The following is a 27,732-nucleotide window of genomic DNA, read 5'->3' as shown; positions in this document are numbered from 1 at the left end:
CAAGTTAATGTATTTATTTCAAAATCAAATGCAGTGTAGGAATGTGTATTTATTAGAAAAAATATTTTTGTATGTATTTTTTATCTTGTTACACAGCAAGATGCATTTCCTTGGGAATTTCGTTTATATTCCCCAGATACACTTCCCTGTGCACAGTAATATATAAGTACATTTACATGAACACATATATTCTTCCAAATTTTGTTCACAATATGTATATACTATTCTCCATATGTTTTATATATACATATATGTTTATGTATATACATATATGGAAATATATGCGCACACATACATACATGTGTAATTGTTTTGTACATGTTTAATCTTATAAGTTTGTAATGTATAGTTCTTTTTTTTAATTTTTTTTTAAATATTAAGATTTATTTATTTATTAGAGAGAGAGAGCATGGGAGGGGGGAAGGGCAGAGGGAGAAGCGGACTCCCCGCCGAGCAAGGAGCCCGATGTGGGACTCGATCCCGGGACTTCAGGATCATGACCTGAGCCGAAGGCAGTCGCTCAACCAACTGAGCCACCCAGGCGCCCCTAATTTTTTTTTTTTTAAAGATTTTATTTATTTATTTGAGAGAGAGAGAATGAGAGAGAGCACAGGAGAGAGGGGAGGGTCAGAGGGAGAAGCAGACTCCCTGCCGAGCAGGAAGCCCGATGCGGGACTCGATCCAGGGACTCCAGGATCATGACCTGAGCCGAAGGCAGTCGCTTAACCCACTGAGCCACCCAGGCACCCTGTAATGTATGGTTCTTATTTGAATTATTTCAACGGACTTCAAATGACAATCTTTTATTAATCAGATTTATTTATCTAATAGAATATTAAACATTTGCCTTTAAAACACATTCCATGCATTTTCCCAATAATTTGCATTTCCTTATATGTAACATTTCTGTTTGGGATAGCGAAGGTTTTTGTTTTTTTTCCTTTAACTTCCCTTTAATTTGTCCAATCAAATTTGTAAGAGAGTTAAAAGTTTTTCTTGGTTTTGATTGCCCCGGGTGTTCATGTCATGTTGACAGGCAGGGTACTCAAACAAACTTTTACCCAGTGTCTTTGTCTTGAAGATGATGGTGGAGATGAAATCCCATTCCTCAGGCCTGGAGGCCTAGATAGGGGGCCAAATGGATAACCCTGTCCTGGGGATGGTGTGTGGGGCCCAACCAGAAGCAGAGGAAAAGTAACCTCCATGGAGGGAAGAAAATGTTCATTTGCAGAATTATTTTAAGCCAGAGACACTTTACATGGTATCTTCAATAACCTTACAAGTATTCGGTTATTTTCCCCACTTATTTACACATGTAGAATTAGGTGTGAAGCTTTTTTCCATTGTGCCAGGAAGCCTTCAGTGCTTTGAATTCTCACTGGGCTAGTATTTGATGCAACCCTAAGTATTTCTTGTTTTGTTTTCTGTTGTAGCTGTATTGTTTTTAAAGGAAGACAACCCATGAAAATTAAAGCAATTTCTGTACTATCAAAAGAAAAAAAAATAAAAGTTTGAAAAGATGGGAGTAACTATTTGCAAACAATATTACAGAATTTGTGCTACTGGGCTAGAAAATGAAGGACTTTTGTTTATCAGTGGAGAAAGGGACAAATGATAACAAATAATTTTATGTATGCTTTTTATGTAAAAGCAAAATGCTTCTCCAGTACACATCTGGAGAGATGCCACACCGCATTAACTGAAGAAATGGCAATCTGGAGATGTTGTAATAAGTAAGTGAAAGAATCAATTTGCAGAAAATTCTTTATGTGATTGCAAATTTTTAAAAGTGTGTATCTATAACCACATAACTACACAAATATTTTCAGGTAGGTGTACACGTTACCTAAAGAGAAACACCTCTGGAAAATGTGCACCAATCTATTTACATTGGATATCTTGGATATCTGTGAGTTGGGGTGAGGGGATCACACAGACGGAAGGTGCAGAATGATTTCATTTTCTAAGTATACATTTTTAATGTTTAGCATTTTGCGATTAGGCAAATTTGTTGAGAGAAACACTTGAAAACATCTAATAGCCAATTCACAAGAAAAGTTCACCTATACTTACCATGTTATGAAAATGTTCACACGATACTGTTTAATTAGCAAACATAAACTTCAGCTTTCGACTTGACAGTTTATCTGTGTGTGTGTGTGTGTGTGTTTCTGTCTTACACTTCCCTTACCCCCAAATGTTCACACTCTCATGTGCAGAGTTTTCTTCACCTCTCTCAGGGACTGAATTTTCTCTCTCGGGGCATGGAGATCCAGGAAGGGATTGTGGCCAAAGAGTAGAAAATTCCAGAAAGTAGTGGAAAATTCCAGAAAGTTCTGGCTCATGCACTGGAGCCCAGGCGCCTCCCTCCTTCTTTCTGCCTTGCAAAGCCCTCTGGTCTGAAACTTTCAGAGCTACAGTTCTGTCTCTGACCACTAAGGGGCATCTACCTATACTGACTATGTTTTTTTGGTAAAGGAAAAGGCATGATTTGTTTCATTCTACTCTCATTACAGTGACCCACCAAACTCTGTTTGCTATTTCCTTTTTAGTTTCCAGGTCTGCTGTGTGTGTGTGTGTGTGTGTTGTTTATGTTTTATTTTTGTTTTTGTTTTTTTGGTGGGGGAGGGTTTGTTTGTTTGCTATTATCTCTCTGGAATGAGTTGGAGATAATGCCAGCCATGTGATTATTTTCAGAACATTCTTTTATTTTGCTCTAACTTAAGAAAAAAAAAAAAATCCGACATATTGCAGCAAGAATTTAGTTAGGCTACATATGCAGGGACATGTCACCGCCATTCCATGGAACTCAGTTGCAGTCTCTGTTTCTCCAGGTAGCATCTGAATGACTCCAAACAAGCTCCAGCACCTCATTAAGCTGCAGCAAACTTGCAAAGCTGGTGACTGTGATATCAGAGCCCCCTTGTGAGGAATCCAGGACAGAGCAGATGCAATGTAGCAAATCCAAAGCCTGGCCTGTAGCTGGCACTCAGAGTTCTCTGGGTTTGCAGAATGAGGGAACAAGATGTATTGCAGTGGATACAGAGCCTGGCATACAAAGTTCCTTGCGTTTGTGGCTGCAAGTACCTGGGTCCCACCCCTCGTGATTCTAATTGGCCTTGTCTGCAGGGCTGATTCAGTTGGAAACAATTCCCTGGTAGGCTGGTAACAAATTCAGGGGACAGGACTTATATGAAGTAAAGCCTCCTCTGGTGGCAGCCAAGGCTCTCTTCTCCATGCCCTTGAGGAAGGGATTTCCTGTAAGGATTCCGTCTTGTTTGTGCGACGCTGACAAAGTGGTTTGTGGCCTGCTCTCACCTTCCTCAGCAGCTGTCCCTGATCATCTCCAAACCTCCAGCTCCAGACCTCACGGATTCTCTTCACAAGCAACCTGCGAGGACCCTGGTGACAGGCCACTGCCTTCGGTCCACACCATGCGTGAGTTGGTCAGCATGAGGCCTTGGTCTCAGATCCCCAGAGGGTATGAGGGGTTCTGGGTCCCTTCCCCCACCCCACCCCACCGGACACCCAGCCGACCCCCATTTAGAGGAGGGGTGGAGAGGGCCCAGGCTGACTATTCTCCACTCTCTTGAGGAAATGGGCCAAGTGAGCCCTGACATTCCCATCCTGGTTCCACATGGAAAACCTCCTCTCCTGGAAGTGGTCATGGCTGAGGTGAATTTCTTTTCACTGGTTGAGGGGATAGACCTGACTTATGTGGTCCTCACAGGTCCAGCCTTTGGAGAGTGGGGAGGGTCTCCTAGGTTGACGGGGGTGTGAGGCAAAGGGGAGGAGGGTTGGTTTAGATTAACATTCTTTGGATGCCTACTAGAGGTGGGGGAGGGGCAGAGAACCCACCATTACCCTTGACTCTGACATCAACTATTTAGGGTAGATTGTATTACCCCCAGGGACGATTCTTGAGGTTTGCCTTATAGCCCAGCATATGACCGATTCTGGCATGTTCCACGTGTAGTGTTTATGTGCACTGTTCCATGCCAATTAAGTAAATTTGTTAATTTACTTAATTCTCATTTTAAAATCTCCACCTAGTGGAATTTATGTCTGCCATTTTATGTGTCACTCAAGGAGGTGTGTTGCCACATTGTAATCGTGAATTTATCCATTTCTCCTTTTACTGTCATTGTTCGCTTTGCACATTTTGGCTCTGTGTTAAGACATGCACACCAATTTAGAATTTTGTATTAATGGCTTCTTTTTGCATTGAACCTTTTATCATAACGAAATCTCCTTTTCTCTAGTAATGTTATTTTTTTCTTGAAAGAATACCTTTCCCTTTAGTAATATGGGTATACCAGCTTTCAGTCGGTTAGTGTGTAAACGGTACACATTTTGCCAAGTTTTAATTTATTTTCAAATTTTCTAAATCATTAAATTTTGCATGTTTCTCCTTTAAGCAGCATTTGATGGAATGTTTTCTTTCCAGTCTCATAATATCTTTCTATTTGGAATATCCAGTCTGAAACTTTTAATGTAAATATAGATATAACTTGGTTTCTGTATACCATATTAACTGCACATTTATTTCTGCCTGTTGTAAGGCCCTTTTCCTCTCCTTTCCTTGAAATGATTTAATATTTTCTTTTAGAGGGAGAGAGGGGTGGGGAGGGGTGGGGAGGGGCAGGGGGAGAGGGAGTGGGAGAGAGAGAGAGAGAGAATGGCTTGATCTCACACACCTGAGAACATGACCTGAGCCGAAAACAAGAGTCAGATCCTTGGGGTGCCTGGGTGGCTCAGTCAGTTAAGTGGCAACTCTTGATTTCGGCTCAGGTCGTGATCTCGGGGTCATGACTTCGGGATTGTGAGATAGAGCCCCGAGTTGGGCTCTGCTCAGCGTGGAGTCTGCTTGAGATTATCTCCCTCTCCCTCTGTCTCCCATTCTGCCCCTCCCTTCCCCCCTCCTCCGTGTCTCTCTCTCTCTCTCTCTCTCAAATAAATAGATAAATAAAATCTTAAAAAAAAGTTTGGACACTTAACCGGCTAAGTCACCCAGGCGCCCCTAATATATATATATTTTTAGTATTAGATTGTTACCTCATTTGGCTGGAAAGTTAAACATTCTTTAGCCATTCTTGTAGCGTTTACCCTTAAGACTATAACGTACTTTTTTTTGCCTTTTCATGGTCTTATGTAAATTACTTCTTTAAAGATCTTCAGACAGAGAAGGAACTCTGGAACACTTTGATTCCACTCACACCCTCCCAATGTATTGCCATGAATTTTAATTCTATGTATATTTAAGCCCCTAGAAGACATTAGCGTCCTGGTGCTATATAGTCAATACTCACTTAGACTGGCCTACATATTCACAAATGCCGTTAGTCTTTCTTTCCTGCATCTTTGTGCCTCCATCTGGGATCGTGTTTCTTCTGCCTAAAGAAGAACCTTCAATATTTCTTTTAGTTTGAGTCTTCTGGTCACAAATTTTCCCAGTTTTGCTACATTAACATCACTGTGAAATGTACATCTTTTCTTTAGGAATGTTTTTCCTTAAAGCATACTTTGTCTCCTATTAGTATTGTTATACTGACTTGATTATCCTGTTACTTTGGGAAAGTTCTCAAGCAAGATCGCTTCAAATGCCACTTCTCCACGTTTCCCTCTCCTTCATTCCGGGACTCAAATGAAGCATGTGTTAGATATGCTCACTACATCTCCCTTAATTCTCTCCCTCTCTCTTTTGGTATTCTCCATATTATGTCTCTCCAGGCTTTTCTGGATATTGTCATCAGACCTAACTTTCGCTTCTCTAATTCTTTCTTCAGGCGGGAACTCACCTTTGACCCTTGAACCATAACACCAAACTTTCAGGGTGGATTTTGTTATCCCCCTAGGGCAGAGGAGGGAACTGTGAGTTAGAGATGACAGGTAACTTGTCCCAGGTCACCCAGCCTGAAAAGGGCAGAGCAAGGGCTAACATCACGGATTAAACCCTCGGCCCAAACCCTTTCCTCTGTGCTCGTTTTCTTCTTGGCTGCACGTGCTCCCCACCTCTCATCTCCCAGGAAATGCAACCACAGTGAAGTTTTTCAACCTTTTTGGCACTGTGCTCTATTTCATTTTAGATGATAAAGTCAGTGATATTTCTTCATTAGCCATCATATTTCCCCAGAACCGTTTGTGGTGTTGGGACCACTGATGCATTGTTCTCAATTTCAGGGCCTAATAATGTAGGTAACCTCTTACAAAGAAGAACAAGACGCTGGGGTATTTACCGAAGGAGATATAACAACTGGTCTGAACAAGTCAGTTCTGGCATTCAACCTTCATCCCACCAGCAACAAGATGGAGATCCGGCAACAAATGGCGCTCACATGAGTACCCGAGTGAGATAGTAAGTGACCAGTCAGCATAGCTGAAATGTACCAGCCAGTGGAATACATAGCCCTGTAGCTGAATATGTCATTCTCTTCTCCAACCTGGAAGAGTGAAGAATGACAGAAGCAGGTTAATGGTTGAGCAAACTTTATTGTACCCTGGTATCAGTGGGCAAACGTGTAATGGAAGACTTTCTGAGCACGTGTGGACTACTTCCTTCTCTCCACTTCCCCACAGTGCTCCCTATGCCGTTTCACCGTGTCATCGGAGAGGCAATTTTCAGAAACAAGACCAAACCCAAGCTAACATGGAGGGAGAGCAAAAGCCTCCAGAGGGAAGAATGCAGCAGGAGAGGCAGGATGAGACCGTGGGGAAATGGTTCAAGATCATTGTGAGTGCCCCTGCAAAATGGACCTAATAAGTAGAAGAAGGTGAACAGAGGGAATTGTGTTGGACTCATGTAGAGACGCTACGTACTTTTCTGGGGGCAGAGGCGTGGGTAATCGGTCTTTTTATTACTAGCATCATTACATTTGTAGCATTACATATGTTAACATCCTAGTTAACATCCTAGATCAAGTAAGGGCAGACTCAGAGGAGCAATATAAAGGGAACAGGCTGACTACAGGGAGAATCAGGTAAGTTGTCCAAGAGCAGAGGAAACTACAGCCAAGGAGATGGAGCAGCTCCACACTGGAAGGCTCAGTTTAGCTCTAGCTGAGTGTGGGAGGAGGTTGTGTCTCTGGGGTCCCTGTTGGAGAAGCAGGCCAAGGCATCCTGCCCTGAGCTAGTATCACTTGGAACTTTAAAAAAGGAAGTACGTGTTAAACATCTTAAGTCGATTATTTGAAAAAAAGTGTTTGAATTGAAGGAAAAGTTATTTAGTAAATCCATGTCTGGCACAAGAGTTTGCAATAATGGATAATGTCTTATCATAAGAAATTATTTTAAAGCCCCCCCCCCCAAAAAAAAAAGGTATGAAAGGAAGACATGGTTGGGTCTTATCTTAACCTTGGAATCCATTGTGTCAATCTCTTCTCCCATCTCTGGCTCCTAGATTCCATTCGGCATCAAATATGATGAGAAGTGGCTGCTGGATCTGATTCAGGGACAATGCAGTGTCCCCTTCACCCCAATCGAGGTAAGAGAAAACAGCAAAGCAGATGAGAAGAAACAGGGCAGATGAGCAGTGGCTCGGGTCTCATATTCTCTTTCTCTTGCCATTCTCCCTATAGTTTCACTATGAGAGAATGCAGGCCCAGTTCTTTGTTGAGAATGCCAGCGTTGCCTTTGCATTGAAGAGTGTCAACGGCAAGATCTGGGATGAGGCTAATGAAAGGGTGTGTGTCAAGGGCGTGACTGGGGCCAGTTAGGGGCAAGAGGGCAGGACAGGGGCAAGGTCTTGTGTCAGATTTCCCGGTACTTAACCCAGCCCTTCTTGTGTTCCCTACAGATCTCTATCTTTATCTACCCCTCTGATGCACCCCACTCTGTGCACAAAGAGCTGAAGTCAGAAAAGGTGGAGCAGACAAAGGTAATGCAGACTCAAGAGTAGCTGTGCATCCGCATCCAGGCCCACATCTCCTTCCCACACCTATTGCCCCCCCCATCCCCACCTCAAACTCACAGCCACTGACCCCATCTCTAACTCTGCTGCTGACCATGAACAAATGATATGTAGTCTCCCAGCAATCTCTTAACATCCAGAGGGTCCTCTTTGCCCCTGGTATGCCTACAGCAGTAATTCTGGGGCAGCTGAGGGCAGAGGGGCCTGTCTGGGAAGGAGACATAGGGATGGTAACGTGGGGAGGGTTGGTGCTGGGGCTCTGCCAGCCGGGCCTCTCGCAGCCTTCTGATTCCCTCCTCTCGGCTTCTCGGAGACTTGATCACCCATGATATTGAAATGGTACCAAATCCTAGGAACAGCATGGCTGCCTCCCTGCAGACCCATGAAAAGAACATGCCCGAGGTGAGGACTCAGTCCCAGTGCTGAGACTGATGCTGAAGGTGGGAGAGATTAGGTAGAAGAGGCAGATTGGTCTCAGATATCCCCTGTTGGGGTCCTCACTCTAACTTTTTCCTCATCATAGCTTTTGCCCTCGAACCCGAGCACCAAGACACCCTGCCAGCTGGATGGCTTGTCCAACACTATGCAGAATGCCGCCAACATCAAGAGCTTGAACCCCTCCAACAGTGAGGTGAGGTGTGGTACCCAGATCCTTCTTTGAAAGGAAGTTGGGAGTGCTCACGGGGTGGTGACAAGAGCCAGGGGAGTGGATTTGTTGGAGAAGGGAAGGACCGGGGGTGCAGGGTCATCCTGGCCATCTCTCTCTGCTCCACGTGTTTCCTCCCCGTAATTATAGGTGAAGTCTGCAGGGGAGTTGGACGAGGGCAAAAGTCTGCAGCCAGAAGAGATGAGTGCCGATAGAAGCCCCCTGTGCACCACCTTCCCTGATAAATCAGCCAACATAAGGTCAGTTGTACACTGTGTCACCCCGTGGGACTCTGAACTATGCCTGGCGGTGCCTGTTTGGAGGAGGCAGCAGCTCTGTTCCTTTGGGGGGACCGGAGGCCCTATGCTCTCTTCTCTTCTCTGTCCCTCGCCTGTGCTTAGACATCTCCTTCCCTTCCTCTGACCTGCTCACCGGTTTGTCTGGTCTGAGGTCCGTTTGCAGGTTGTCTGCACCCAGCCTTCTCTAGCGTGCCAACCCCAAAGTGTGATCTACGAAGCAGGGCTCCCCTTCCTCACTAGGACCAGGGTGACCGCCTTGAGCCCGGTGCTGGTGCCCTGGACTGAGAGGGGCCCTCCAGCCCAGGGTCTCATGCTGAGACGGGCCTTTCTGCCTCCCTGCCGAGACAAGGCTTCCCTCCCTTGTTCTGAGAGGGACCCTCTTTTCCTTGAACCAAATGTATCCCCCCTCCAATTCCGGGCTGCCTTGGTGGCTTCCCTGCCCCATGCTGAGGGCCGAGGTCCTGGGGGACTGCCATCATGACATCCGTTCCTCTGACCCCCTGCCAGGAGCTGGGCCCTCCTTGGGAGAAACCAGGGTTCCCTGAGTCAGGGGGCCAGGAGTGGGTGACTGCCAGTGAGCAGAGGGCTTCCTGAGGCAGGAATGAAAGGCAGAGGGCAGAGGTGCTTGAGAGGACAGAAGGGCAGGCCTCTCAAAGGAGAAGGTGGTGATCATAATAGGGGACCACAGACCTCCAGCTCCATGCTGACCTGGGGCTTGACCCTCCACTCCCTCTGGGGAAGGTCTCCTGCCCCCGTGGCTGCTTCGTTCCCCATGCCTGGCTCAGACTGAGCTCACACAAGTGACAAAGTTTCAACCAGCGCGCAATGGGCCCCCGGCCCAACACCTGCATGTTTTCCATTCCTACGTCGGATGCCAGGGCCAGCCAGGGCAGGTGAAGGAAGGGACTGCAGGCAGAGAGCCATTTCCCCTTTCTCCTCTCTTCCTCCCTGACCCCGACCACCATGGTAGAGCTTCTTTCCCTTCCCTTTGTTTTGCTTTCTCTCCCTCTTTTGTCTCTACTCCCCTATGTCTCTCTCACCTCTCCCTTCCTACCTTCAACCCCTCTTCTGTCTTCACCCCCCTCCCTCTCCCCCCCTGCCTCCTGGTTCCTGCCTCACTCACCTCCTTGCCCCAGCATCCCGGGCCACCCCTGGGGGGTGTCATGGTCCTGCAGCATGCTGGACCCCTAGTGAGGTAGCAGAGCCCTGGGCTTCCACCCCATTCCCTCTTCTCTCTGGAGCCTTTGGTGGGGACCTGAAGGAAGGAAGGGAGGCAGGAAGGAGAAGGCAGCCCTGGAGCCTGGGCTCCAAATGTTGCTTCTGGTGGCACTGGACACGGGAGTCAGGACAGTCTAGGTGGGATCCACCCAGGGGCAAAGAGAGGGAGGAGGGGTGGGGTGGAGGAATGGAATCAGAGAGAGGAGGGGGAAGAGAGTGTGTGCTTTCCCTCTAGGTCCATCCACAAGGGAGGTGCCAAGGGCCCTGGAAGCCTAGGACACTGCAGTGTAGGTGGGACGTACAGGTGTAAGTGTGCTTGCTCCCATGATGAAGGACACCTGCAAAGTTTCACTGACTTTTCTGTTTCGTCTGGATTTCTGCAGCTCCATCCTGGAATTGTTTCCCAAGCTACTAAGCCTGGTAGGTGTATTCCTTGATCATTGACTCCTCTGCTGGCGCTGATGCTGCCCCAAACCTGCCCTGAAGCCATTTAGGTCTTGCAGAAGTTACAATTTTCATGACCCTTCAATCTCATGGAGGTCCAGATCCATGTGGGAACCCAACAAGGGCTCCAGATCGCCTTCAACCACGTTCTGCAGGGGCATCAGGGACCCCAAGACAGTGATCCCAAATGTAGTCTTGCCCACGTAATTTCCAGGGCCCTTTTGCACCTGGCCTCTGACCCTCACCCTCTCCGGGGCCCATCCTTTCCCTGATTGTTCAGCACCAGCTCCTGGTCCACACTGCCCACTCCCTCTTCCTTTCCCCAGGACAGCCAGGAGTCACCTTCACCAACCAGTATGGGTACTGCAGCCCACAAGAAGTTACCAACCTGCAAGGTGAGGAGGGCGGATCAAGCCGGGTTTTGGGTGGTGCGTGAGGAGGGGTTATCAGCCGTGGTCCTGAGGACTGTTGTGGTTTCAGGGAAGCTTCTTTGGATCTGATGCACTGAAGAGCCTAATCCTGCAATTCCTGCAGCAGTAAGTACTCCTGGGAATCTGGGGAAAGGGATGGCTAGGATGGGTGAGGTCACCCAAGCTCAGGACTGCTGACTGGGTCTTGAAATCTCATTTGGGATCCACACCACAGAGATAGACTCTCCTCATTGCTCTCCCACAGGTACTACTTGATCTACGACTCTGGAGACCGTCAGGGTCTCTTCGGTGCCTACCACAATGAGGCCTGCTTCTCCCTGGCCATTTCCTTTAACCCCGAGGGGTCAGCCCCGTGAGTAGCAAAGCTCCAACTCTGCTCCTGGGCCCTGTGGCTCCCCAGTGGATACAGGGCAGCTCCTGGAAACACCCACACTGGCCAGACCACCACCTCCCGTTCCTCTTTCTCTCCTAGAAGCAGCTTGCGCGAATACTTCAAGGAAAGCAGGAATATGAAGAAGCTCAAGGACCCCTGTGCGTGTGTGATGGGGAAGACTGGGCAGGGAAAGAGGTGTGAAGTGGTAATTATAGGGCCTAGGGTGTGGCAACCCCTGACCTTTGCTTGTTTCTCCTCCCCTCATAGCCCTGCGTGTTCAGCTGCTGAAGCATACAAAATGTGACATCATGCGCTCCCTCTGTGTGCTGCCCAAAACTCAGCATGACCTCAGCTCCTTCATGGTGGACGTGTGGTTCCAGACGGTGAGCACCGGCTTCCTCCCTCGGGCAGCCCCAGAAAGCCACAGGTGGGTAGGAAGTTTAGGTGACTTAGCACCTGGGCTCTTCCCTTTCAGGAGACGATGCTCTGCTTCTCTGTCAACGGGGTGTTCAAGGAAGGTGCGTGTGTGTAGAACCTCCTCCCCAGATGCTCCTCTGCTCTCTCCCTGCTGGCTGGGCTCCCTCTCAGAACTCTCCCAGCTTCCCTGGTGCCTTCCCTTCTCTTCCTATTCCCGTTATGTTCTCCCATTTCCATGCTCCCCTCAAATCATCCTGGTCTGAACTAGGTCTATGCCGGTCTGCCCCACACAGCTTGGGCATTAGGGACACAGTCTGTGGAGTTGGACAGCTCTCACCCTAGATCTTTACTCTGTGACCTTGGGCTCTTAACCTGTAAGTTTCTTCATTTGCTAATGGACCTAATGATGTCCATCTCTTGAGCAGCTGTGAAAAATGCATCAAATGCACTTCTGAAGTGGTTTTCACTGGTCCCAGCACATGGTAGTGTTCCTGTCACTGGGAACAGATTGCCTTCCCCATTTGGAACACCCTGACTCCCCACAGAAAAACTGTCCCCTTCAGCATGAATATCAAGTCAGACCCTGGCTGGGGAATGCTGTGTGAGTATGTAAAGCATGTGGAATGCTAAAGGGGTATTGTTGTTTGTTGCTCATTGTTGAAGTGGAAGGCACGTCTCAGGATTCTGTTCGTGCCTTCACCCGGACATTCATCGCTACCCCTGTCAGCAGTTACAGGTGAGTGCTTTGTTGTGGGTGGAACACCCAGTTCAGTATGAGTTCAGGGGTATGGGAATGGGGAGGTATAGGCTTCGGGGTGTTCTCAATATTGTGAAAAGCCAACAGGTACAGCCAAGGAATCATGTCTCCCAGTGATTAAGAGCATCGGCTCTGGAATCAGATTATGGGTTCTTTCCCTGATCCCAACACTCACTAGTTTTGTGACCTTTGTCAAGTCACATGATCTCTTTGTGACCCAGTGACTTCCTCTGAAAACGGAGATTAGACTGTCCACTCTTAGGCAGTGTAAATATGGGGGTAAAATTGTCTGTGGTTTGGGGATAAACCTACAAATGTAGTGAAATTGGTTAGACAGTCTCTCCAAAGGTTGGCTCTGTGAAGGGTGAAGGAAAAGTAGAGGTACCAGCCAAGGAACCTGGGTGGCAGGCACAGTAAGGGTATGGAAAGAACCTGGTTGCTGAGTGGCAGTGGAAGCAGGATCGTTGTTGGGGTGTGGGGTTGTCTATCTGTCCAGTTTCTAAGGTCCCATTTTTTCCTTCAGTCTATGCATCGTGAATGATGATCTGTTTGTGAAGGACGCCAACCCCAAGGAGACCCAGAGCACATTCTCTATCCCAGTGTTCACACCCTCCTGCAGCTCCTGGCCCACCCTTTGCCAGAAGCAGCAGGAAATGGGGCAGACTTTCTCCATGGGGCAGTCTGGGATGAATCTCCAGTGGCCTCAGAAGTGAGTGCTGGGGGTGCATGGGGATAGGAGGGAGCTGGGAGTAACCAAGATTGAATCATGTCAACTTGCAGGTAATTTGTTTTGCTTATTTAGTTCACTCATCATCAACCCTGAACATTATCCTTTCATTACTTATAAGCTAAGCAGTTTATTTATTTATTTATTTACTTACTTACTTACTTACTTACTTATTTTTAGCTAGCTTGTTTTTTAAAACAGTTGTTCATTGCTTTCCTAAATCCATGGACCTGCACATTTATTGACAGACATTTTGGTTTCAGGAATTTTTCCCAGTACACACTGTGCCACAAGGGCTCATTCCACTGCCTCAGTTGTGATAAATGTAGTGGCGTGTTTCTTTTGCATGGATTGGGAAATGGTACTGTGCAACCAGATTGTCTCCGGCTTTAGTTTTAATGGATGTCACCTGTGCTTTCTCCACCCTAGGTAACTTCATGACAGCCAATGGGACTACATTGGTTCTCACATGGCCCAAGGTGAGGTTCAGGAATTCAGGCCAAATGAGCCGAAACTGGGTGGCCTGGGGAGGAGACTCAGGGCTCCTGGCTCTGCTGATCTCCCAACTCCCTCTCTTCACTTCCTCCAGGCCACGCACATGATCCCAGAGGAGACCCTCACCCAGACTCATCCAGGATCCTGAGAACACAGCCCTGACAAGAAACTGTTTTTTGTAGTCACCTTCATCATCTTTGCTGTCTATTTTCTCTAGCCTGAGTTAATCTCTGACTGAGCGGGAGGTTTGCTGGGAGCTGGGAAGCCAACGTTTAACTGACACTAATCTGCTCAAAGACCAACTGCGTATTTTCCCACCCGGGATCCCTGATTCTCTTCTTAATAAATAGTGGCATTGCGTGTTATGTTGAATCTCTGCAAAATCCATTCAAGGCCTGTATTTTGATCACTGGTCTACAGAGAAAGAAAAGGAGATCCAAAGAGGGTCAGTGACTCTTGGAGAACAGTAGGGTAGAGACTCAAATACTAGACCTCTCTTTAAAGCCCAGGCTCTGTGTGTGCCCCATGGCTGTGTGCCTACCAGGGTGGGGGAATGTTCTCTTATTCTGTTATACCTGGGGATAGTGTTCTGTGTCCCTAGTGTATTAGTCAAGTATTTTTAGGCAGAGAACAGTATTCTTTCTTAGCCATACAAATCTATTCAAATTTAAAAGCAATCCATTTAGGGAAAAACAGCATTAAAGAGCCCAAGAGAACCTGGGAAGAATAAATTGCCATCATATATAACTTATATTGTATTAATATCCTTGACATATAAAGGAATCACTAGAAAGAGGGAAACAAGTATCAATCAAGAATTGTTATTAAAATCAATAGGAATACCCAAGATAGGCATGAAATCCGTCCAACCATAATAACCTACAAGAACACAACTGCAAATATTTAGACATGGTACTAAATGAGAAAGTAAAGCTGACCTGGAGGCTGGTGTTCTCTGTCCCCAGTGTTCTAGTCAGATATTTTTATACATAGAATAGTATTACCTTCTTAGCCATATACATCTATTGAAAAGCAACCTGTTTGAAGAAAAGCAACATTAAAAAGCACATGAAAATCTTGGGATAAAAAATTGTCTTCACATATAACTGATATAAATATCCTTGATATATTAAAAAAAATCAGTAGATCAGATACTGAGATCAACCTAAAATTCTTATTAAAAGTATATAATAATGCCCAAAAAGTCTATGAAAGTCTATCCAAACATAATAATAATAAAAACACATTTGCAAACTTTGAGATAAGATACTAAATGAGAAAAGAAAGCTAAAGACTTTTATTTCCAGGAAAAAAAAATATATATATATATTGTGTGTGTGGGTTTGTGTGTGTGTGTGTGTGTGCATACTGATACACTGTATAGGATGTGTAGAAAACTCATTAATTATAAAAGTGCATGTGTCAGGTAAAAATATTTGGAAAAGACATAACCTCTTAGAAGCAGGATTTTTTTTTTTTCTTTAGGTCAGAGAAACCCCCCCCCCCCCTCTGGTGTGTAAGGTACCTATTGGGGTCTGGAGGAGATGGAGAATTATTGATATGAGGAAGGCCCCTCAGAGTCAGTTCTGGAAGGCGTTCACAGGTGGACCCTCCCTTGAGGCCTAGGAGCATAGTGGAAGGAGGGGGTTCAAATGTAGGGGCAGACCTTGTGTGCCTTCATGAGTAGATAAGTAAACAGCCTTTCAGACCTACGCCTCCTGGGCAGCCTCTAGGTTGCTACTGTTTATGGTTGAGAACTAGGAATGCTCCCCTAATTACTTCCATGTCTATTGCAATCCTTATTCTCCATCCTGTTTATAAAACACATAACTACTCAATCAAAATCGGGCAGGTCTGAGGCCACAGGAAATTACTCAGAATAGGAAAGGCAAAAGCAATCCCAAGGTTCCCAGCCTGGTGTCTGCTGGGACACCTGCCACCTGCTAGGACACCTGCTGGATGGGAACCTGCCATCCTAGCTCTGATGTTTTTTGCCTTACAAGGGTCCTGCTCAGATGTTTATCCTCTATGCACCCAATGAAGCTTTGGGTTAAGGATCAAGATCATAACCCATTTCCTTTTGTTTCATGTGCTTTTGTGACCCTAGTTTTTTAACTTTTTTGTCATCCATTCTCTCTGTATCAGCAGAAAGACTGCCCTCCTATGTCATCACTGGGTGTTCTGTAAGCCAAAGCTTAGTTTTATATGTAATGGGGACTTATGAAGATTTCCGAATGGGTGTAGTGACAAAATCATCTTCCTTTTGAATGTCAGTGACAAATATATATTAACAATATAAATATTATAAATATGTATATGTATACATATATATTTCCATACCTAATCTTACCAATTAATAAGTATCCTTTTTAAAAAAAATTACTAAAATAGACATTTCTGTAGTAATTTTAACAATGAGGGTGTTATGCTCAAATTTTTTGAAAACACACTTGCTTTTGAAAATGCAAATTTGTTCCAGTTCTATTGAGTTTATCTGAGAGAAACACTAGATAAAAGAGGATAATTAGACCCAACTGAACCAAGCCACAAACCTCAAATATCTACCAGCTCCCTCAGTCCACAGTAAGTGTTATCAGCCACACGCATCCACATTTGATGTTAGCATTTTCTGTGTGATTCAGTTAGCTTTCTTTCCACCACTTGATATCTTTTCTATGTATGCTCTGATCAATGAACATGGTATGTCTCATCATGTATTTAGATTTCATCATTATTTTGTAGTTTTCAGCATACAAGTCCTATAAAGGTTTCTTAAAATTACACCTAAATATTTTTGAGTGATTGCAAATGACATGATGCTTTTAGGTTCAAATTAGAATGCTAATTTATAGACATTCATTTATAGACAAATTCATTGCTACTTTATAGACATGCAATTGGTTTTTCCATTTATCTTGTATCCTATTACCTTGTTAAACTCACTTACTAGTTTTAAGAAGTGTATGTGTGTGTGTGTGTGTGTGTATTTTCCTTAGGATTTTCTACATAGACAATTATGTCATCTGCAAATAAGGAGATCTTTTTTTCTTCCTCACAAATCTGTATGTCTTTTACTTCCACTTTTTAAATTTCTTTCTTTCTTCTTTCTTTTTTTCTTCTTTCTTTCTTTCTTTCTTTCTTTCTCTTTCTTTCTTTCTTTCTTTCTTTCTTTCTTTCTTTCTTTCTTCCTTCCTTCCTTCCTTCCTTCCTTCCTTCCTTCCTTCCTTCCTTTCTTTCTTTCTTTCTTTCTTTCTTTCTTTCTTTCTTTCTTTCTCTTTCTTTCCCTTTCTTTTGCCCATTGCCCCTGTTGGAACTTCCACATCATGTTCAATAGAAGCAGTGAGAGTGTACATTTTTCCTTTTTCTCCAGATATTATTAGGTAGGAAACAATTCAGTCTAGCATCATTAAATATATTTTTGCTGTAGGTTTTTTTGTAGATGCTCTTTATTAAGTTGAAGAAGTTTGCCTTTATTTCACAAAGAGAAAATCAATTAGTGCTAATAAGTGAATTTAGCAATGTTGCAGGCTACAATATCAAAATTTAAAAAAATGCATTTCTATGCATCATCACAGAACAATCTGAAAATGAAATTAGGAAGATAATTTCAAATACAGTAGCATCAAAGAGAATAAAACACATGAATAAATTTAACTGGGAAAACGCAAAACTTATATTCTGAAAACCACAAAGCATCACTGAAAGAAATCAAGACCTACTTAAATGGAAAGATGGAGGAGGAGGCAAGATGGCGGAAGAATAAGGGACCTCCTTTCATCTGGTCCCTTGAATTTAGCTAGATAACTATCAAATCATTCTGAACACCCACGAATTCAACCTGAGATGTAAGAAAAAAAAAATCTGGAACTCTACAAGTAGAAAAGTGACCACTTTCTGCAAGGTGGGAGGTGCAGAGGAGGGAATCTGAGGGGATATATCAGAAGATAAACAGTGGTGGGAGGGAGCCTCAGTAAGCTGGCTACCAGAAAGTGATATAGCCCAAGAGGGCAAAATCAGAACCCTTAGAAGTCTGCTCCAGTGAGAGACATCCCTGACTGAAAGGAGCTCGGGTGGTGAAAAGGGGCAAATTTCTAGATGGGACTGTGTGGTCTCAGGATCCCTGGAGTCACAGAAATAACTGGGGTGCCTGGGCCAGTAGAGTTCCCAAGCATTGGAACAGGGAAAGTGGTTAGGGTCAGTGAGCTCAGGAGGGGGCTCTCAGCTCGGTTTGCCATAAACTGCGAGCAGAGGCTCGATAGGGTGACTGCTCTCCGTGTGGGGACCGTGCAAATGACAGGAACTCAGAGCACCTTCGCCTTCCCATGGGAGGGGCAGAGTGGGTGCGTGCAGACTCCAGGGACAGCTCTCAGTGCCTGAATCCTGCAATAAGCAGGAATGCGGTGGCCCTCCGCTTCCCCGCCAGGGGCTGAGTGGGTGCATGCATGGCAGGGCAACAGCTCTCAGGGTGAGAACCTTGTAAAGGACAGTAGTGGACAACCCTCTGCTCACCCCCTGGAGGGACAGAGCGGGTGTGTGCAGGATTCGGAGTCCGCTCTCTGTGCCAGGGCCCTACAATGTGCAGGACCCTCCTCCTTTCCCCCAGGAGGATCAGTGTGGATGCACACTGTAGGAGTCTGCAGAGTTTGGCACACACAGAAGTGAAGACCATTTATCCCTGAGGGTTTACTGAAGAGAGGGGATAGGGATCTTTCGGTTCTGGGGCTGGAGATGAGGCACGGCCATTTTTATTTTGATCCTCTAAAGAAGCCCGGAGAGCCTTCCAAGAACAAAAGCCACACAGAGGACCAGCTTACACTGAGCCTGGCCCCCTGGCAAGGGGCGGAGCAACTCCACCCAAGCAAAGACACCTGAGAAGCAGCGTGACAGGCCCCTCCCCCAGAAGACCAACTGGAGGAATAGGTGCACAGCAAGTTTATGGACCACACAAGACTGTAAAACTCCAGCGCTGGGGGAAAATAGTATAAACCCCTAGTCAGACTCATGGAAAAGAAAAGAGAAAGGACCCAAATTAATAAAATCATGAATGAAAGGGGAGAGATCACGACCAACACCAAGGAAATACAAACAATTTTAAGAACATATTATGAGCAACTATATGCCAAGAAATTAGGCAATCTGGAAGAAATGGATGCATTCCTAGAGACCTATAAACTACCAAAATGGAAACAGGAAGGAACAGAAGATCTTAACAGACCCGTAACCAGCAAGTAAATTGAAGCATTAATCAAAAACCTCCCAAAAAACAAGAGTCCAGGGCCAGATGGCTTCCCAGGGGGAATTCTAACAAACATTTAAAGAAGAAATAATACCTATTCTACTGAAGCTGTTTCAAAAAATAGAAATGGAAGGGAAAACTTCCAAACTCGCTCTATGAGGCCAGCATTATCTTGTTCCCCAAACCAGACAAAGGCCCCACCAAAAAGGAGAATTACAGACCAATATCCCTGATGAACATGGATGCCAAAATACTCACCAAGATACTAGCCAATAGGATCCAACAGTACATTAAAAGGATTATTCACCAAGACCAAGTGGGATTTATTCCTGGACTGCAAGGGCGGTTCAACATCCACAAATCAATCAACGTGATACATCCCATTAATAAATGAAAGGACAAGAATCATATGATCCTCTCAACAGATGCAGAGAAAGCATTTGACAAAATACAACATCCTTTCTTGATTAAAACTCTCCACAGTGTAGGGATAGAGGGAACATACCTCAATATCATAAAAAACCATCAACAAAAAGCCCACAGCGAATATCATTCTCAATGGGGAAAAACTGAGAGCTTTTCCCCTAAGGTCAAGAGCACAACAAGGATGCCCACTCTCACCACTGTTGTTGAACATAGTACTAGAAATCCTAGCCTCAGCAATCAAACAACAAAAGGAAATAAAAGGCATTCAAACTGGCAAAGAAGAAGTCAAACTCTCACTCTTCACAGATGATATGATACTTTATGTGGAAAATCCAAAAGACTCTACCCCAAAATTGCTAGAACTCAAACAGAAATTCAGCAAGGTGGCAAGATACAAAATCAATGCACAGATCAGCTGCATTTCTATACACTGACAATGTGACTGAAGAAAGAGAAATTAAGGAATTGACGCCATTTACAATTGCACCAAAAGCCATAAAATACCTAGGAATAAACCTAACCAGAGAGGTAAAAGATCTGTACTCTAAAAACTACAGGACACTTATGAAAGAAATTGAGGAAGACACAAAAAGATGGAAAAATATTCCATGCTCTTGGATTGGAAGAATAAATATTTTTAAAATGTCTATGCTACCCAGAGCAATCTACACATTCAATGCAATCCCTATGAAAATACCATCGAAATTTTTCCCAGAGCTGGAACAAATAATCCTAAAGTTTGTACAGAACCAGAAAAGACCCCAAATAGTCAGAGGGATGTTGAAAAAGAAAGCCAATGCTGGCAGCATCACAATTCCTGACTTTAAAGTATATTACAAAGTTGTGATTGTCAAGACAGCAAAGTACTGGCACAAAAACAGACACATAGATCAATGGAACAAAAAAGAGAATCCAGAAATGGACCCTCAACTCTATGGTCAACTAATCTTTGACAAAGCAAGAAAGACTATCCAATGGAAAAGAACAGTCTCTTGGATAAATGGTGCTGGGAAAATTGGACAGCCACATCAGAAGAATGAAACTGGACCATTCTTTTACGCCATACACAAAGATAAATTCAAAATGGATGAAAGACCTAAATGTGAGACAGGAATCCATCAAAATCCTAGAGGAGAAACACAGGCAGCAACCTCTTCAACCTGGGCCGCAGCAACTTCTTGCTAGACATGTCTCCAAAGGCAAAGGAAGCAAAAGCAAAACCGAACTATTGGGACTTCATCAAGATAAAAAGCTTCTGCACAGCAAAGGAAGCAGTCAATAAAACTAAAAGGCAACCTATGGAATGCGAGAAGATATTTGCAAATGACATGTCAGATAAAGGGCTAGTATCCAGAATCTATAAAGAACTTACCAAACTCAACACCCCCAAAAACAAATAATCCAGTCAAGAAATGGGCAGAAGACATGAACAAACAATTTCTCCAAAGAAGACATACAAATGGCTAAGACACATGAAAAAATGCTCAACATTACCTGGCATCAGGGAAATACAAATCAAAACCACAATGACATTCCACCTCACACCAGTCAGAATGGCTAAAAATAACAAGACAGGAAAAAAGGAATGTTGGTGAGAATGTGGAGAAAGGGGAACCCTCTTACACTATTTATTGGTGGGAATGCAAGCTGATACAGCCACTCCGGAAAACAGTATGGAGGTTCCTCAAAAAGTTAAAAATAGAGCTACCCTATGACCCAGCAATTGCACTACTAGGTATTCACCCCAAAGATACAGATGTGGTGAAATGAAGGGGTACCTGCACCACAGTGTTCATAGCAGCAATGTCCACAATAGCCAAACTATGGAAGGAGCCGAGATGTCCTTCAATAGATGAATGGATAAAGAAGATGTTATATATATATATATATATATATGGATAAAGAAGATGTTATTTTATATATATATATATCTCACTCCTTCTTAATCCACTCATTTATCCATGGACACTGGGGCTGCTTTCATAATCTGGCTACTGTAAATAATGCTGCAATAAAAATAGGAGTGCATGTATCGCTTTGAATTCGTGTTTTTGTATTCTTTGTGTAAATACCCAGTAGTGCGGTTGCTGAATCATAGGGTAGTTCTATTTTTAACTTTCTGAGGAACCTCCATATTGTTTTTTTACCGTGGCTGCACCAGTTTGCATCCATCCACCAGCAGTGCAGGAGGGTTCCTTTTTCTCCACATCCTCACCAACACTTGTCATTTCTTGTGCTTTTTATTTTAACCATTCCGACAGGTTTCAGGTGGTATCTCATTGTGGTTTTGATTTGCATTTCCCTGATGATAAGTGGTGATGAGCATCTTCTCATGTGTCTGTTAGCCATCTGGATGTCTTCTTTGGAGAAATGTCTGTTCGTGTCTTCTGCCCATTTTTAATTGGATTATTTGGGACTTTTTGGTGTTGAGTTGTATAGGTTCTTCATATATTTTGGATACCAAGCTTTGATCAGATATGTCATTTGCAAATATCTTCTCCCATTCAGTAGGCTGTCTTTTAGTTTTGTTGGTTGTTTCCTATGCTGTTCAGAAGCTTTTTATTTTGATGTAGTCCCAATAGTCAATTTTGCTTTTGTTTCCCTTGCCTCAGGAGACCTATCTAAGAAAGATGTTGTTATGGCCAATGTCAGAGAAATTATTACCTGTGCTCTCTTCTAGAAGTTGTATGGTTTCCAGTCTCACATTTAAATCCTTCATCCATTTTGAGTTTATTTTTGTGTATGGTGTACGAAAGGGGTCCAGTTTTCCCAACACCATTTGTTGAAGAGACTGTCTTTTTCCCACTGGGTATTTTTTCTTCCTTTGTCAAAGATTAATTGACCATATAATGGTGGGTTTATTTTTGGACTTTCTATTGTGTTCTACTGATCTATGCATCTATATTTGTGCCGGTACCATACTCTTTTGATTACTGCAGCTTATTAATATAACTTAAAGTCTGGAATTGTGATAGCCCCATTTTTTTTTTCTTTTTCAAGATTGCTTTTGCTATTCAGGGTCTTTTGTGATTTCATACAAATTCTAGGATTGTTTGTTCGATTTCTGTGAAAAATGCTGTTTGTGTTTTGATAAGGATTACACTAAATGTGGATTGCTTTGGGTAGTATAGACATTTTAACAATATTTGTTCTTCCAATCCATGAGCATGGAATGCCTTTCCATTTGTTTGTGTTGTCTTCAATTCCTTTGATCAGTGTTTTATAGATTGCAGAGTACAGGTCTTTCACCTTTTTGATTAAGTTTATTCCTATGCATTTTATTCTTTTTGGTGCAATTGTAAATGGGATTGTTTTCTTAATTTCTCTTTCTGCTACTTCATTATTAGTGTATGGAAATACAACAGATTTCGATATGTTGATTTTGTATCCTGTGAATTTACTTAATTCATTTATCAGTTTTAGTAGTTTTTCAGTGGACTCGGTAAGGTTTTCTATATACAGTATCACGTTATCTGCAAAGAGTGGAAGTTTGATTACTTCCTTGCTGTTTTGGACGCCTTGTTGATGTTGTTGTTGTTGTTGTTGTTGTTGTTGTCGTCTGATTTTTGTACCTAGGACTTCCAGAACTATGTTGAATAACAGCAGTAAGAGTGGACATCCTTGTCTTATTCCTGACCTTAGGGGAAAAGCTCTCACTTTTTGCCCATTGAGGATGATATTAGCTGTAGGTTTTTCATATGCGGCCTTTATTATGTTCAGGTAGGTTCCCTCTAACAGTAGGCTGTCTTTTAGTTTTGTTGATTCTTTCCTTTGCTGTGCAGAAGCTTTTTATTTTGATGTAGTCCCAAGAGTTTATTTTCGCTTTTGTTTCCCTGCCTTAGGAGACATATCTAGAAGAATGTTGCTATGGCTGATATCAGAGAAATTACTGCCTGTATTGTTGTGGAATTCTTGAGCCTTTATTTCTTCTCTGGTTCTTACAACCCCCCAGGCTGGTTGCCAAAACTCTCTTTTGTTTTCCATAAGGTGGCACTATAGTTCAAGTTTGTGTTTCCTCCTCTGCCCAGAGATCCTGGTCCGCTTTTTGGAAGCATTCTGTTTATTGGAGCTTTCTCTTACCACTGCACTTGGGAGTGCACACTGGGAGCCTGCCCAACAGTAGGGGAGGTGTGGGTTTAGCCCTCAGGGTGTTGGGAGTGCCTGCAGGCCCACTGTGGGGGATCCTGTAGTGAAGTTCTCCCCGGGGCTTGTGGGCCAACTTCCTGCTAAAGTCCTGTGCGTAGTCAGCAAGTATCATGTCCCTTTAATGCCCCTTGATATTCTTATCTGCCTCTTCCCAGTATCTTCTGCCCCTACCCTCACTCAAGTCGTGGAAGTCCTGCCTTAGTACTCTGGTGCTGCTGGAGAGCAACGAGTTTGTCCAGTAGCATCCAAGAAAGCTGAGGTAGCCAAGCACTCATTCACTTTCTCCTTTTACTGCGTGAGAGGTCACTGCCAGCTAGTTCAGCATCATGCTGTTTTGCCTTGGATGGGCAGCACTGGCAAAGTTCCTCTTACCCTCTTCAGTGCATCCAGACTCATATTTTTTTGCTGTTGTTCCAACAGAGAGGTGGACTCTCTACTCAGGTACATGTATTTGTGGATGGGTTTCTAATTAGTTGTCAAAAAGGGGGGACCAAAAGGAAGGACATCTTATGCTGCCATCATGCTGATGTTTGGTTCTACAAGTATTCATTCTTTGAAGGTCCTGAAAACACATCTTTTGGAGTTATACTATAATTTATTGAATCAATCCCTAGTAGATATACTTTAATTTTTTCAAACCTTGTTTATCATCAACATTGCACCAATAACACCTTATGCATATAGTCTTCCATAAAACATGTGCCAATATATACTCCCACTTACACTGAATATATCACAATATTTGACTTATGCTCTGATGAACACAAGACATAATCATTTCTAAATACCTAAACATGCAGAAATGTAGATAGAAATACATAAGAGACACAAATGTACTCATCAACCGATTTATAACATATTGGCATTTTATCATGTGTGATCTAGATTTTTTTATTAAATATTATGAATATGCCTCAATCCATCTTGCTTTTCTTTCATTCCATTCTCTCCCCAGAGGCAACTGCACTTTAAGCCTTATGTGCCCTTATGTATGTTTTTATACTTTTATAGATATTTTTTATGGCCATAAGTAATATACAGCATTACTTTTAGAGACTTAAGAACGGTTGAGAATGGTCCTATAAGAAATGTTTGCTTTTGAAACACACTTTTCTTACATGATATTATGCTTTGTTTTTCATACATATTGATATATGGAGTTATAGGCTTTTTATTTTATTTTTTATTAAAGATTTATTTACTTACTTTAGAGAGAGAGAGTGCATGAGCAGGGGGAGGGGCAGAGGGAGAGAGGGAGGGGAAGCAGACTCCCCACTGAGCGGGGAGCCCTACAGGGGGCTTGATATCAGGACCCTGAGATCATGACCTGAGCCAAAACCAAGAGTCAGACCCTTAACCAACTGAGCCACCCAGGTGCCCCTATAGGTCTTTTATTTTAACTGAAGCATTGTGTTCCATTGTATAAATGCACCACAATCTGTTTTCTTATAGATGGGAATGCAAGGTTTTTTTTTTTTTTTTAATGTCTGTTTGTTGTTATTATTTTTACCTTTATTTTTCATAATTATTTTTGTTTTGTACAGTATTAGAATGAATGGATATCATTGTTCCTAGTTCTTTCCCTCCCTGTGCCAACAAATGTTTCAATGTTTTATCAATCCTGTCTGGCCAAGGTTTTCTCAAATCTGCCCTTACATAACAATCATTCAAGGTGTTTGCTAAACAAACAGAATCCCAGTTCCATGTCCTCAAATTTCTAATTCACCAGGTCAGTTAAGGGGTCTAGAAGCTTGTATTTTTCAGTAGTGCCTCAAGCATTTCCAAAGATCAGGCAAAGTCTGGGAAGCTCCTCTTTGATCAGTTAACAAGAAATCATCTCATTAAATTCTTAAGTGGCTTTTCTTTAATTTTTAGTTTAACTTCTGTTCTTTTATATCTCCATTGTCTTTAATGATTAGGTTAAAAATTTAAAAATACAGACATGCATAATGTAGCAAGTTAACAAATTTGATAAACATCCCTATTCATTTTTACTATGCAAATACGTACACAGAAGACAACTTTAATTACCCAAGGAAAAATACCATAATCATTTAGAATGGTAAATAACTTCTTCTTCTTCTTCTTTTTTTTTTAAGTAGCTCCATGCCCAGCGTGGAGCCCAATGGGAGGCTTGAATTTGCAACCCTGAGATCAAGACCTAAGCTGAGATCAAGAGTCTGACACACACCCAACTGAGCCACCCAGGCACCCCTGGAATGGGAAATAACTTCTAAGTAACGTATCCCTTATACAAGAAACCATTCTTCCCTGACCACGTAACCCTTACGTGATAGATAAGAATTGTCCTAATGCTGAAAGTTTTATTGCTGTTCTTTTCATGGTCATTAAAGACTTTTTGTTGCATTTGCTTCAAATCAAAACATTTTTCAATACGATAACACAAGTCACAGAACAATAGTGCTTGTGAAAATTATTGATGTTTTAAAATATGTAACTGTTAAAAAAGATATGTGACAGTTAATGTAACATATCCAGTTCAGAGCTTGATAAGATTTTTTTTAAAAGAACTTTGTTCCTCCTCTACAAAAGCCAGTTCATCTTGATAATGTCAGAAATAATTATTTTTAAAAATTCCAGTTGAGACAGAAACCAACATGAGTGGGATAGTTTCCCTAAGTCTTAAATAAAACACAAAAGATTGTCTGCTTTATTTATACCTCCATCACACAGAATCACACAGAAGTTATATGTATATATATAGAAACATTTCATTCCTTTCACGGTCCATAAAATTCCAGTGTATTGGTGTACCAAAAGCTGTTAAACGACAAGTGTGGTTGATGCCTCACACAGAAGGTTGCTTCACGCACAAAGCACCAACATAGCTCCTGTTGAAAAACGCTGCAAATTTTGGATTCTTACCAAAATTTCACCATCACCAAATCACTTCCATGAAGCTCTGTGAATGTCACTCGCTCTCCAGAAAGACTGTGAAATTTAGATTCTCATACGTAGTGTATTATAAATAATGCCCGCACTTTCACTAAGCTATTTAAAAATGCAATATGGCAAATATATATACATGTGCAATAAAGTACAAAGACTAATTTTACAGACACCAAAGTACTCATTACCTAAATTTACCACCTTCTGATATTTAGCATTCTTTCCTGGCAGTTCTCACACCACCTGCTTCAGAGCAACATACTAGAAGGACAAGTGGCATGCTGTGGGTGAACAGAGCACAAGGGGTGGTACCTTCAAATGGTGAGATGGGATTGCCAGTGAAGCATCAAGAAGGAGGTGCCATTTGAGCTGAGAAAGGATAAATAGTCAAGAAAAGTTCTCCAAGGGGCCATTCCAGGTCTGATCCATGGTACAGATGAAAGAATGTGCAAAGGTATACTTGGTGGTTACATAGATAATCCAGTATTGCTTCAGTGTAAGACACTTGGATGGATAAATTGAGAAATTATGGAAAGATAGGGCCAGCCAAGTCTCTGAGAGCCTCAAACACTGTGGCCACAGAATCAGGATACTTCCCTATAGGTTGTTTGTTTCCAAACCTGACTGAGCATCAGAACTTCTGTATTTTTGCTTGCTTGTTGGTTGTTTAATTTTGGTGTTGGGGATAGGTAAGGGGGAACAAACATCAAGATCTGAGCTGGACTCCTCCAAGTTAACTTCTTAACCTACCATTAGGCCTGGACAATCAATGCTTGTAGTTTTTGTCTTGAGATGATGAACTCTGTCTTTCAAACTTAGGATCTAAATGTGAGAGGATCTACAAGTTTCACCTGAAATCTCCACAGATGTATGCTGAAGATGCACACCATTAACACAAGGAAGTTTCCACTCACTCTGTAAAATAAAAATCCTTAGCCAAACCCTTAATCTCAGAAACATAGGGTATCAGGGCTGTACAGGGCCTGAGTCCAACAGCATTAGTTTTCATAAACACCACCATATAACCACCACCCCAATCCAGACACAGAACATTATCAGTACCCCACAGGGCTCTTCCGTGTCCTCCTCCAAGCCATTACTACCACTGCCTCTATGCAAAGTTCACTACTATTCTGATTGCTAATGTCATAGATTAGCTTGCCTGTTTTTGATCTTTACAAAAAGGAAATCATACAGTATGAACTCCTTTATGTCTGGCTTCTTTAGGTCTGTTAGGCTTATTCAAATTATCACATTTTGCAATAGTTTATTTTCCTTGCTCTACAGTAGTCCATTCTTTG

General features: G+C 43.0%; 1 protein-coding gene across 1 annotated transcript; it reads left to right on the top strand.

Moving 5' to 3' along the window:
* The first annotated feature begins 5,882 nt into the window (after positions 1 to 5,882).
* Positions 5,883 to 27,324, top strand: NXF3 (nuclear RNA export factor 3). The gene is given in 21 exon segments (XM_034987889.1): positions 5,883 to 5,889; positions 6,087 to 6,137; positions 6,181 to 6,355; positions 6,577 to 6,730; positions 7,397 to 7,480; positions 7,575 to 7,679; positions 7,793 to 7,904; positions 8,021 to 8,065; positions 8,220 to 8,308; positions 8,703 to 8,812; positions 10,453 to 10,489; positions 10,840 to 10,908; positions 10,994 to 11,049; positions 11,189 to 11,296; positions 11,417 to 11,475; positions 11,585 to 11,700; positions 11,793 to 11,835; positions 12,398 to 12,470; positions 13,015 to 13,200; positions 13,648 to 13,697; positions 27,251 to 27,324. Coding segments are annotated over 21 exon segments (1,803 nt in total).
* The last annotated feature ends 408 nt before the right edge of the window (positions 27,325 to 27,732 follow it).

The sequence above is a fragment of the Mirounga leonina genome, unplaced genomic scaffold, assembly GCF_011800145.1.
Source record: "Mirounga leonina isolate KUSES-001 unplaced genomic scaffold, KU_Mleo_1.0 Mir_422, whole genome shotgun sequence".
NCBI classification, from domain to species: Eukaryota; Metazoa; Chordata; class Mammalia; order Carnivora; family Phocidae; genus Mirounga; species Mirounga leonina.
The sequence above is the reverse complement of the archived record's forward strand: the minus strand, read 5'-3'. Positions and strand labels throughout refer to the sequence as shown.